This window comes from Saccopteryx leptura, chromosome 7 (genome assembly GCF_036850995.1).
Source record: "Saccopteryx leptura isolate mSacLep1 chromosome 7, mSacLep1_pri_phased_curated, whole genome shotgun sequence".
NCBI lineage: Eukaryota > Metazoa > Chordata > Mammalia > Chiroptera > Emballonuridae > Saccopteryx > Saccopteryx leptura.
Window position 1 is genome coordinate 108889301 of NC_089509.1, and position 13771 is coordinate 108903071.

At 41.8% G+C, this 13771-nt stretch overlaps 1 protein-coding gene across 4 annotated transcripts in view; it reads right to left on the minus strand.

The window, feature by feature from the left end:
• Window positions 1–13771, minus strand: part of DOCK10 (dedicator of cytokinesis 10) — a 263955-nt gene that overhangs the window by 194897 nt on the left and 55287 nt on the right. For 3 of the 4 annotated variants that reach the window (XM_066344985.1, XM_066344987.1, XM_066344982.1), the window contains exon 1: window positions 5025–5204. The exons of the other annotated variant lie outside the window; for it this stretch is intronic. In XM_066344985.1, the coding sequence (XP_066201082.1) occupies window positions 5025–5186 (162 nt within the window). In that variant the 5' untranslated portion in view covers window positions 5187–5204. Of the gene's footprint in view, window positions 1–5024; window positions 5205–13771 lie in introns of those variants that run through there. 4 annotated transcript variants of the gene reach the window in all.

Consider the following 13771-nt stretch of genomic DNA (forward strand, 5'->3'; position numbering starts at 1 on the left):
TCAGCCCCATGAGAGCAGGACAGTGACCGTCGGTCTCTTGCCATCCAGGTCTGTCAAATGCCAGGTGCAGCTGTCCCTCAGATATCTACTGAATTTCTAATGTGTGGACACACTCATTTGAAGTGTATTGAATGTGTTGGAGGTGGTCTTAAAAAATAAAATACATTTCAGCAGACTAGATTACGGGATGTGCATTTGAAAAATCCTAAACTTCAACCCCCAAATAAGCCAGCTCTATGGAAAAAACATCTGGGAGAATAAAACAACTATCCAGAGAAATGTGCTGAAGCCTGACAAAATGTGGTGTACAGGGTTAGTTTGCTTAAAGGTGCATTTTATCTTCAATTGTGTTCCTCAGTTTTCACAAGATTTCATCATATTGATTGAAGCTGGGACCCAAGGGCAAGCCTTGTCATCTACTCTTCTAGGAAGCGTAGAAACAGAAACAAGCATGGCCAGTATTTTCTGGTATTTGATTATTTTTGAAAGTTAAGGGATTTTTGTACCATTGATTTGTTGAGTTCATTTTTTTTCTAGCCATATAAGTATGTATTTATACTAAGTAATACAATCATTTTAATCTCCACACTAGGGGCTCCCTCCCAAACATATTGACCAGGAGTACAATGCTCTATATATTTTTAATATGTATTTATATCTATCTACAGCTATATATAGTTGAAATTGCTCATTGTTTTTAGTATAAGTTTTGGCATATCCCCCTCCAAACCTGGGTTTTCTGCTTTTCTTTATCATTGTGGTGCTTTTAATTGTAAACATTTTTTTTTTAGTTTTTGAATATATATATATATTTGGTATCATTTGTAGAACTAGAAGGATGCAAGGTTATATAAACGAGATAATACTGGATGTAATTTGAATTTAGTAAACTGTTGTGTCAAAGATTTTTTATGCTAATTATTAAGCCTCCAATCACATTTAATTAATTCTTATACCCAAGGGCAATATTCAATTCATTTGCTTTTTTTTCTGTGGCTTTGAAATTCAGTTCAAAATTAGTTCACCAGGAAAAATTACTGCCAAGGATTCTCTGTGCTTTTAAGCCCAACCTCACACCCATCTATGGCAAACCACTTAAAATCACACCAAGAATCTTATATTAGTATGTTCAAGATTCAATCTCACTAAAATGAAATAAGGACATTAACTCAGGATTAGAATGTTTAGAAATTGTTTTTTCCTTATGCAACCATTCAATAAGATGGAATTGGGCGAAACATGTTAAAATCTTTATGGTAATAAGTTTTATTATATTAGAATATTTATTATAGAGTAAGAAGAGAAGCCATTAAATTTCCTTTGAAGTAGCTCCCATAGTCTATCCCTCTCTGGTCTTCATTTTATATACAGGACACATATATATGATATAAACCATGTATGTTCCAAAAATACAAAATAGCTTGGAGTATGATTACTGTAAATGGATTTTCATACTCTAAGTATTACAGAAAATTAGAAAAGAGAGATCATTTATTCATGTCAATCATTTACTTGATATGTACATTGTGCCTGGCACTATATCTCATTGCTCAGAACTTAGACCTGTATATCTATTTCCCTATTTGACAGCTACATGTATAGACCTAACAGGCATTTCAAACATAACATATGAACTTAGATTTTTGTTCTCCAAATCTTCTATGGCAGTCTTCCCCATCTGAATGGCAACCCAGGCTTCTGGCCAAAAACTGAACAAATAAATAAAAAGTAAATAAAAAAAAAAAAACCCTGCACATTCACTCTCAATTCCTGTGTTTTTGTTTGTTTGGTTTTATTTTTCACTCCTATGTTCAATTTGTAAGCAAACACTACAGGTTCTATTGCAGTAAATCCAAATTCTACCAATTCTCACAACCTCAACAGAAGACCATTCATGCCTTCTACTGGAAACATTGAGAGAGTTTTTGGTCAATGGTCTCCTTGCTTCACCCCTTGACCCTCTGCAGCCATACATCCTGCTTCTCCCCTGCACAAGGCCCTCTAAATTAATGCACTTACTAGCCACCAGGCACTGGTCTAAGCTCTTTGCAAGTATGAACTTACTGAATTCTCAGAATAACCTTACACAGTAAGTACCGCTACTCTCTGCCTTATCAGTGAAAAACGAAGGCACTGGGACAGGAAGACTAAGCCATTTGTCAAGATCACACATCTAGTGAGTGACAGAGGTGAGACTCAAACCCTGACATTCCGGCTCCATAGCCCCTGCTCTTAACTTCTGTGTCTGCTCCCTCCAATGGCTTCTCGTCTCATTCTTTGAAAAAATCCAAGTCTTCCTGATGGCCTGCCAAGGCTGACATGATCTCACCCCATCACCTCAATGACCTTACCTTCTACTACCTTCTCCCTGGCTCTCGGTCGCGGTGGCCTCCTCACCCACCCTAGGCTTCTGACTACATTGAGGACTTTCACCCTAGTTGGTTCTTCAGCCTAAAACACTTCCCTACAAAGCATGGCGTGGCTCACTCCCCTAGCTCCTTCAGGTCTTCCCTCAAATGTCGCTTTCTCAGTTAGAATGTTCCTAATCTTCCTAATCCTATTATCTTACATAATATAGCTAACCATTATTCTAAGCCCTTCACATATATGTATTTTACTTCATCAAACCCTCACAATAGCTCTGGGTTGATGGAATTGTTGCTCCCATCTCAAAGATGAGAGAAGAGGCACAGATGTTAAGTACCCTGTGGGATTGTGCAGCTGATAAATGATGAAGTCAGCATTCCGACCTGGAGCCTCTCACTCCAGTGTCTGTGATCTTACACACACACACACACACACACACACACACACACACACACACACACACAATTTGGTGACTAATGGATGATGACAAAGTAAGAAAAGAAATCAGTCTGTTCGGAGACTTAGCCTCAGGGAGAGAAGAAAATTAGCCTGTCAGGTTAAAGGAAGGTAAGAGGTAGAAAGTATGGCTTATCAGTTTCTGGAGCCATGTTTCTCAGACTGCCATCCAAGTTGCTCTCCATCAGAATCACCAGGGGTGTCTGCTGAAAATGCAGGTTCCTGGGCTCCACTCCAGACCTTCGACCTGGTCCTTAGAGGCTGAGTACCCAAGGGTTTGTATAAATAAGAACTCCTAGGTGATCCTGAAACATGCCCAAGTTCTCAAACCACCATCTTGGAAATTAAGAAATAGTTTCACTGACTTAAATTTACGCACTAAGCATTGCAGCCCTAATGTAGCATTTCTATAACAACAATATTTGCAAAATATACTATCTCCATAAAGCTTTGCAACTTAAGGCAGCTATCTTTGATGGGTTTGTTCATTGCTGGATTCTCAGCACCTACAACAATGGTTGGCTCAGAGTAGGCAGGCAATAAATAGTTGCTGAATGTGTGAATTTTGGAGTGGCCCAGAGGAAACTTTCAAGATGCACAATAATTTTGTATGAGTGCCTATGATTCTGAGTGGCCCAAGATTTCCATTAGACTTCTCATAAAAATTCAGTTTTATCATTATTTCCTTATAGGTATTGAAAGTATACTGGCTTTTGGAATCCTTGATTTAAGTGTGGCTCAAGGCTCTGGCACTTAACCTTGAGCGATGTAAACAAGCTATTCAAGCTGGCTGAGCCTCCGTTTTCCTCATCAGTAAATTTATCATCACCTCATTTGAGGTCCATAAAGGCATTGCAAAAATGTAAGAAGCTTTGAAAAAACAAGGCATCGTTATTAAGCGAATTAATTATTTTTTATTTCTCAGTTACTCTGATACACAACTTCTTTTTTGGCAAATTTCTAGCTGCAAAATTTGATAGTATAATTAGTAAAATTAAGAAAAAATGACTTGTAATGATGGAAATGGCATAATTAATATACATAGATATAGAATGTGTTAATGTTATTAACAAGAGTCAAACTTAAAAATGAATGTCTCAAATCCTTTAGGATTTAATTTGTGAAATGTTGTAAGAGTAAAAAGTAAGAAATCATGCCTACTTAATGTTTTCTTTTAGAGCTAAACATAGCCAAATAGTTCAAGAACAATATTGCTTTTCAAAAATAAAATATTGATTTGTTAAAGAAGTTAGCATAAAATGTTATAGCTTAGTATTCTGTCACTCAGAGGCACAGCCCAAGCCAAATGACTTTCATTTAAAAACCTTTAGTGTAACAGGTATTTTTCATCCATTATTTACTACATCCTTGACATCTGAACACTGAAATCTAAGAGAAAAAAGTCGATTGTACTGAAACCGCCTCAGTTTTGGAAACTTTAGCACATCATCTCCGTCCTCACATGGAATTTCAGTGACTAAGCACATCTCTCTCAGAATCTAAAGTCAGGAAAAGCTTTATCCTTGACTTTATTCTTGCTGATCAAACAGTTGCACAAAGTAGAAGTAACACTGTCTATTACAATTAAAGCACAGAGAAAAATGTAATTAGACAAGTGGCAAGAAACAGCTTTCTAACTGGAGCACCATGCATGCATTCTGCAAAATTCTCAAAAAGTTTATTCTGATTTTATGCCTACATTATGCATTTTGGAGAGACATTTCTGTTGCAGGGCCAGAAATCAAAGCTCCAAATACCTTGAAGTTAGAGCTATAACTACTAACATCTATCCAACTTGATATAAAACTATCCAACATGTGAAATAAAAATATCTGTTTGGAGTGCTTCTTTCAAATGAGAATTGTAAAAATAAAATTCACTTAATTAAACCAACTGCAAAATTTTCTCTCTTTCTGCACAAAAGTTAATAAAAGCATACAAAATGTTAGGTAGTAAAATGTTTAATAGACCGATAAACTGCACATTTTTTTGACAAATCTAAGAGACAGAAAATCAGCTCTTTGAATGATAGAAACAGTTTTGAAAGGTTTTCCCCAAACAGAAAAGTGCAGCAGTAAAGTCTAAGTCACACATTTCTTTATCTAAAGCAAAATACCCCTCCCCCCCCAAATTCTAAACTGTAACCTCCTTCTATAATAACAGTTCAATCAACAGAGGCTGCTTTGCCACAGACACCATACCATTATGATGAGGGTTCTGGGTCTGCTTATTTCATCGTCGCTTTCCAGAGGCACAATTTCGTGGGATGGTTCTTCCTGGCGTTGGCTACAAATGTGTGGACAGCTCCTCTGAACCACAGAACGAAAAGCTTGTAGCAGAACAATGCTGGCAGTGCAGCCCATCGCTGCATCCTGGAGCCCACAGAATAACTTCTATGTTGATGCTATGTTTGCAAAACAGTGGCTCCTTGTCCTGAAAACAGCCTACATTGCAGCTGCAGCCAGCTCGGGCTCCAATCACTTCCTTGAGCTCTGATCATCTGATCAGCGCCAAATAGCTTGGATGCAGAGATGGGAAAGATTGGATCCACTCAAACTGAACACACTCAGGGATATTAGAGCCTTCTGACCAGAGAGTATTTCTCGGTTCATTTCGAGAGCGTGTTTCCTGTCTGTGGCAATGCTTCTCTTCCACTCCAGTTTCAGAGGTCTGAACAAATCTCTCTTTTCCACTCGGACATCCAAATAAATCACTTTTTCAAACTAAGTAACTGAATCTGAATGCACCCTGACATGTTTTTCCCCTCAAGGCAAATGAGTGCCATATAAAGAGTGAAAATGATTTCTTTTTTAAATGTAAGCATTTCCAGGAGGGAATGTTGCTACACACCTCACAAAGTGAACGGGCTTTTTCTTTTTATAGCTCACAAGTTCCAGAAATGAAACTGGCTCATCCGAAATGTGGTGCCTGCTGAATCAAAAATGACTTATCAAAAGTATGCACGCAGTAACCAAACCCATGTGAGCGACACCAGTGTTCGTCTGCAGTTCCCTCTCAATAGTTGGCTGTCCTGTTCCCACACGCCCCGGACTGCAGCCTAATACATTTTCATATTTACATAGGCGGCTGGCTGGGGTCGTCTACGTCTCTATTCCCGGGGTGACTCCGCCGACTGAGGTCGCTCCAGCTGACCTCTTAAGAAAAGCAACTGTAAAGCATTTTCACATCCTAGCAATAAGAATTCAAGCCCCCAGAAAGGGATTTGGTAGTCAGCCTAGTATTCCCTGACTCCTGCGAGACTGGTCACTTAAGGAGGCAACCAAGAGAGATGCTTAGAAGTCACGTGACCTGCTTGGCCTGGCTTCAAGACCTAATGGTCATGTAACAGGATAGGACAGCAGGGGATGCTTGCACTAAAAATATCTCACGGAAAATGGGTTTTGCTTACAAATGAAGCAAATATGAAATCCCCAATAGGGTTGTCAATGTCGGGATCTTTCTGTCAAGCCAATATTCCCAGGGTAACTCTGAGAGTCAAAGTAAAAATGTTTTCCTTGGTTTCCGGGCACTTCAGGGCGGAGGGTGCCGCCGGAAGTTGGGAGAAGTTTTGTTTTTGCTGTAATGCTTGGCCACACCGGCCCCAGGAAACTTGGTTTCACGGAAGCGTCTAGTCTAATGCTCAATTAGGCATTAATTGCTCACTAATCTGTCACAATACAGCACCGTTTTAATTAGTATGTTTGCCAGAGAAGTAAAACATTTTTTTTCCTTCTAAGAGGTACTGGCTGCCAACAGTTTCTCATCTCCCTCTGTTTTTGAGCAAACATATTTTAGTACTGTCGGAAAAAGAAGAAAAAAATGCTAATGGTGTTGGCAAGTTCCCTCACTCCCTCTGGACCTTTGTCAGAGAGCCCGGTGCTAATCTAAACCACTTTTACTCCAGATAACTAGGGCATTTACTAAAGAGAGGCTACAATTCAGCCCGTCTGGCCTGTGTACATTGAATATCTATATAAACAGTATATGGAATATCTATATACAGTGGTAACTTGAGATATGAACAGACCAACATACGAATTTTTTAAGATATGAGCTGTGACTGGGTCCGTATTTTTGTTCGAGATCCAAGTGAAATCCCGAGATACGAGTCATGATTTGGGAAGCTGCCTCTAGTTGGTGCGTTGGCGCACAGGTCCAGTATCGGCAGTTTGATATACGAGTTGACTGACTTACGAGCCCGGGTACAGAATGAATTAAATTCGTATCTCAAGGTACCACTGTAAATGGTGTCCACCAGAGAAAAAGCACAACGTGGGCTTCCATGATTATGGATGTGCCTTTTCAATGATGATCGCTCCTCTGGACTCCCTGTATGTCTGTGCCCACCCTCCTCCACCCCGGCCCGTGCCCATAACACAGCCCTCTGCAGTCACTCTCTTAGGTTCCGATCTGCTTCTGTCTGAGGAACCAGACGCAGCAAGGCCCTGGCTGGAGGTGCTTACACAGTCCACCAGCTCCAATCGGCAACAGGACTGAGGGCAGGATGGGGTCCTCCGTCGCGCACCATAGCTTGGCAGAGAAGGGGCATTTCACATCCCCAACTCCTTTCTAGCCTCCTTTCTCTGAATCTGGCTAACCTCCGGGGTGGCTTTTGGAATCCTGTTTTGGCAGACGCCAGTGTCTTTGGGGAAACAAATGAGATGCTTTCTAGCTATTAGAGTCCTGTTTCCATCGATCCCCTCTCCGCCTCTGAGGAATTCAGCCCTACTATTGATGGACTGCTGGGACCTCTCAATGGTCTCTCTTTCTCTTTCAACTTCTGTCCTCCAGGAAAGGGAATCTCCAAGAAGTGGCTTCTTGGGAATTCAATACACACCACATTTACCCAGTGGACTGGAGACCAAAAAAGATGAAAAACAGGGAAAAACAGTTGGACGACTTTTTCTTATGACAAACTTCATTCATGCATCCAGGTTCCAAGAAGGACACTGGGTTCGGAGGTGTAAGTTTTCCATAGTAAATTAAGGTGGGGCGGGTGGGGTATGATGGGAGAAGGCACAGAAACCAACCCAGACACAAGGCCCCTATCCCCTTAATACACAGAAGATACACAGAAAATGCTTTAAAAAGAGGAGTAGAAAATGCTTTAAAAAGAGGAGCAAACTCTTACTGGGTGTCTGCTGTTTTCATCTGCAGCATTCATAACGAATCATTGCTTTGGCCTTCCAGCGTCACATGCGCACGTGCTTATGAATCAACACCTTTTGGAGACTCTTCTGTTCTCATTTGCCTCCTTTCCTTAATTGGGTCTTATTTGACAATTCACTAAGATATTTAGTAAATATTAAATGCTAGAAGTAATATTTTTAACTTATTGTTTATGAGGAAATAATGTAACTATCATTTGTAAGACTAAATTGTCCAAGGAAGTTAGGAGAATCAGTACGTTCTGGGTTACTAAATATATCTCTATATATACATATATACATCTATGCATATTCAGATATATTGTATATACTAGTATATGTGTGTATATAGGATGTTATTTAATATATACATTCATTTATTCAGCACTTCTGAAACCTTAAAATGATGTACAGTGAAAGACTTTCTTGCTTCAAAGCAGAGATGGCCATGTTGTGTAGATATGAAGTAGCCTTTGTGTAGACAGAAATGGAAGGAAGAATGAAGAGGCATATTATTGATAAGATAAGGTATACCTAAGAGAATGATACATATATAAAGAAAATGTAAAGAGTTTTGAAGAGTAAATGGAAGATGGTTAAAAAGAAACAAAAGAAAAAAAAATAATAGCACTAATATAAAGTCATCAAGATTTCCTTGATTCCTGTCTCAAGGGATGGCTCACCCAACACTCACTTCTTCTCAATAAGACCTGGCAAAGAAATGTAGTTATTAGAGCTGTTCTCAAAGGCTTTTTGGACAGGGAATTATTTGTTTTTAGATGTTGACATTTCTGCCATTGGAATAATGCATCCAAAGATCTTTCTGCAATGGGCAAGGGAAATCCATATTTAATTTAAATAAACAATGCCTGTTGAAAGTGTTGGACTTTCCCAGCTTTGTTAAATTATGTAAGATCTCTATGTCTAAATGTATTCTGAGATGTAGACAGCGTTGAGTTGGACTCTGCCTGGACACAGTGGAGGTGGAGCCCATGTTTCTCTCTCCCACAAGAGCTGTCCCTATGCCCTGAAGCCTCAGAGTCCCCTCAATCCTCAAAGACCTACCTGTAAGGGGTCAGGGTTTCTGCCATCTTTATGCGGCAAGTATGCTGGAATCTATTGCTGATAACAATGTTATCTGGTCAAAACAAACGTGAGCTCAGATGAAAATATTTTCATTGAGAAGAGAAGGGTAACCAGATCAGCCTTTCCCTGCTTCTCAGATGTTCCCAATACTGTCTAGCATCATCTCATTGGTCCACATGCTAGAGAGTTGCTGGTCACTATTGCAAGAGGCTAACAGGACTGTGATTAGAGCTTCTTGTGAAGAGAAATGTAGGGTTGAGATTTCGAGTGTAAAAGACCTTACCTAGAACACTATCCCCCAATGATAAAAGTCTCAAGTGAATTGTCACCTCCCCAGAGAAAGGTTCTCAACCCCCTCAGGTTAAATTAACCCCATCTTTCTCCCTGCTTCCAAAATACAAAGGTTCAGGAGCCTCTGGGAACAAGCTCCTCACTGCAGCTGCACGTCCCAGTCCAGAGGAAAGATGTCCACCGTATCTGAAGTCCAGATGGAAGAGGCAGGCAGCAGAGGGCAGCGGAAAAGCTCACTGTGAGCTCCGGACTCCAACAGCCTCATGCTGCTGTCCTATCTCTGCCACGGAGAAGCTGTGTGATCATGAGCGGTTGTTTAACCGCCCTGAGCCTAGATGATATCTGCTGTTAAATAGAGAGCATCTTCGACACTTGTCAAGATGCTGATGGGAAGAGAATACCTTAAAAGACCAATAGAGACTCTGGTCCATAATAATCACTAAGGGAATACTGTACGTGTGATGCTGCCCTTGCTAATGGCCATAATGGAGCCTTGGTCTCTTTCCTCTCAGCCTCCAGGTTTAGTTTAAAGACGACACTGCCTAGGAAAAACCTCCCCTGAGAGGCCTCGGCTCATAGCCTTGAACCTCAGTCCTCATCAACTACATCCTGCGGGTTTCCTTTCTAACACACAAGCCGGAAAGACCTGCTAATGAATTTCATTTTTAAATGATGTCTTCCCTTCTCTATAGAGCTTACTTGGTTTTTACTTGGTTCAGTACCTGTCCAGGCCCACAGTGTAGTATGTGCTCAATGACTGATAATAACAACAACAGTATGTACTAGTAATAGAGCAAGCCCCTCCCTAGCTCTTGCCAGGTACCAGGCACAGTTCTAATCAGCACTTACACATATTGATTCACTTGCACCTCCCTCTTTGAGGCGGGGCTCTGATCCTCCTTTTGTAGTTGAGAAAACTGAGGCACAGAGAAGTGCAGTGACTCTCTCAAAGACACACAGTGAGTCAAGGGCAGAGCCAGAATTCGAATGCAGCCAGTCTGGCTCCAGAGTCTGAACTTAGAACCAATTCTGAATGCCAGGTCTGTGCCGTGTACACCTCGTATATTCCAAAGATGGATGTATACCAGAAAAATGTTGCCACACGGCAGGGCGAAGCGAAGCAACCCTGAAAAAACCCCTTTTCAAGCTGGTGTGTCTCTCGTGGGAAAATCCATGATGTTTCCTTGGGTGACAGTAGCAGAAGGCAGCTGGTACTCTTAGCAGACTGTTTCAGGTGATAATGTAAACTGCATTTTGATGGGAAATCTAAAACATTTTAAAATGTAATAAATCTTATGAGCAAATATTAAAAAAAAATGTGTCATATACTGTGTGGAGCATTTACCTATCCCCATTGGCTGTGAAGTGTAGAGGTGGGTCACGGACGAGAGACTGGCTCCTTCTGTGACTCTTCGATGCCGCAGCTGTTCTTACATGATGGGAGACGTTGGTTAGCACCGAAATGCCCCCAGAAAAGAGGCTACTTTGGGTCCAACAAGAATGAAGCCATTGTCCTAGGATGACCTTTCGGAGAGGAAAGCCAGCTGCCACCTGCTCTTGAATCCACTATAGATGTCGCTGCTGCCCAGGGAACTGACCACAGGCCTTTGCGGGTTGTTGTGAGGACTTGGGAGTGACTAGGAAGCTGGTGGGGTACAACTGTCTTGCAGTCTCTGTGGCACCTCCCTTCACCGCCAGGGTGTTCTGTGCAGTCGTGTGATGGAGAGCACATGGCGGCCAAGGCCAGCGGAGAAACCTCCATCCAGTTATTTAAACCATAGGCCGAGCTTTATGTGGGACCTCAATGATTCATGGAGTGAAGCAATCAACTGAATCTTCCTCTCTTCTTTCTGCTCCTTTTCCTTTCTCCTCTTTCTCCTCTTCCTCGCTCTCATCATCATTATCATCAGCAGCATCATCATCATCACCATCTAAATCCTGTTGATCTTCTTTGTAAATTGTCCAGAGACTCAGCAATCGCTCCCAAATGAAGTGACCTCAAAGGAAGAGACCCCACCTCCTTCCCCCTTAGATTAAAGACACTCAGGATTTAGACCCAAATTGAGTAAAACCAGGTCATGGATTTGGCCATTTTCCAGGGATTAGTGAAAATCTTTTTCCTTGCTATTTAGAGATGGGTAAATCCCCTCAGGTAGAAAACCAATTAAATGGCTAGGAGGGGGTTCCTCACTGCTTTCTTGGCTAAAACATGGAAAACACAACCCAGCGAAAGAATTCTCTCCGAGGCTCAGTTGCCCTTCACCAACGTCCACCTCTGCCTCTCCTGGTGCGATCTCGACTCAAGACCTTGGGACGTCAGTCTATTTTCATTGTAACCTGCGACCTCGTTTTCCCACATCTGCGTGTTGTCGTTGTCGAGCTCTCTTCTTTCAGGTTTTCTCTTCATTTCCACTTAATTCCAGGGGCCTCCTGTTTACAGCCATCCTTCCACTTGCTGACATTTATTGAGCTGTACAATTAATCACTTTGAAAACTAGCGCACTGTCCTTTCGTTTTAAAACTCCAGGTGCTGCCCTGGCCGGATGCTCAGTTGCTAACCGTTAGAGCATCATTCCGAAACACAGAAGTTACCGGTTCAATCCTTGGTCAGGCACATAGAGGAACAGATTGATGTTCCTGTCTCTTCTTCTCTTGCTAAAATCAATCAATAATAATAAAAAAAACCAATAAAATAAAAACCCAGGTGCGGTTGTCAAGCCCTTCTTTTCCTCCACTGTCCTCCCTTTCGCCCCGGTGCAGTTCAAAAGCAGATCGCTCTTGTTGTTGGTACATTTCGGTGCATCAGAAAATTCTCCTTCATTTCTCTCTAAGGCAGCTTCCTCATCTGCACTGCCCAGAGCATGCGTAACTCACACGTTGCATTAACATCGGACCTTCTATGATTGCTCTCTTCTCAGGTCCAAATAAATCTGTCTTAGTCTTAATCGTAGCACTTAGGCAAAGGCTCAGGAAGCAGACTGCCAAGACTAACTCCCTGCTGAGATACTTACTAAAGCCAATATTTGAAGACTCAGTTTCCTTATCTGTTAACTGGACAAGTTCTAATGAGGATCTACCCATGTGGGTGTTTGGCACAGTGCTAGGCACTGGTAGGCATACGTGCTTGTTAGTTATTCCTAGAAAAGAGGAGGGCACGGGGCTTTCAGACATTGTTCGCTTTGCCCACGCCCCCTCCACAAGTGTTCTTGCAGTTTGTTTTGTTGTTATCTCCTGACTCTTTTTTTTTTGTTTAGGAACACCCAGTATGCCCTGGGTGATGGAGGAGTGGGGATGTTGGGCATGTCTCCTTTCTGTTTCAAGGTCAACCCCCATGGTAATATGAGACAAGGTTCATATCATAACCACTTCCCCATCCATTTGCATGAGTAAACAGATTTGAGATAATACAATAGTACTGCATTTGCCCGGAGGTCACTTCTTTTGCAACCTCTATTATCTCTATGACAGCCAAGTCCTGGGGAACAGCAGAAACAAGTTTGCAGAACCAGAAGGAGACCGCATGGACTCACTCCTCTGAAACTGTAGGTACGGCTCAGAGAGGAGACCTGCAGACCCTCACCATTTACGGCCGCTTCGTGCAGGAGTCTAAAAGCTCGAGGAACCAAGTTTGCAGTGGCTTTCGACCACAAGCAATATATTCTTGCCTGTTCTCGTTCAGGCGGGAATAGGGAGCAGGTAATTAGTATAATGTTCCTGTGGAAGATAGGAGTGTTGACAATTGTCTAATTTCCTCGAAAGATTGTGGGGGGCCCCGCTAATTAAGCCAGCCCGTGAAGACTCAGCCACTAGCTGGGGCAAAAAATAAGGCTACATTATTCTAGCTCGGTTCTTTGGAAGTGATTCAGAGCAATTGACATGATCTTTGGAGTTGAAGAGACCTGAATTTGAATTCACTGAGAGTTACTTTCCTCCACTGTACAGTGGAGCTAAAATGACCTCTTTTGCAGAATTATTGTAGTAGAAGATGCTATTGATACTGGACTGAAGGCATCACATTGCCTGGCCCATGCAGGTTCACATTTGATTCGGACAGACGGTAATGAAACAATGGAGCCAAGAACTGGTGGGCCATTACCTTTAATCCTAGCTTGTACCTGGCGGGCAAGAAATACACACACTGGGCTCCAAAACCCACTCAGTCAGTCACAAAGCTACTGACTTATCTGAGTTTCCTAGAATCAAAGGTTTCTACCTCACCAGCCTTATTCACCTCTGTTCCTGTTGGGCAGATAAAATGTATTGTGCTCACTTTGTTAAAAATAGGCGCTGCCCACGTGAGGCCGTTGCCCAGGTGATATTGATGTGTGTTGAGAATTGTTGTAGCCTGAGGCTTGGTTTTGGGATTAAGCCTGTCCCACCCTTTTTGGTGTGAGGTGGTACAATCCTATCATGCCTCAGAGAAG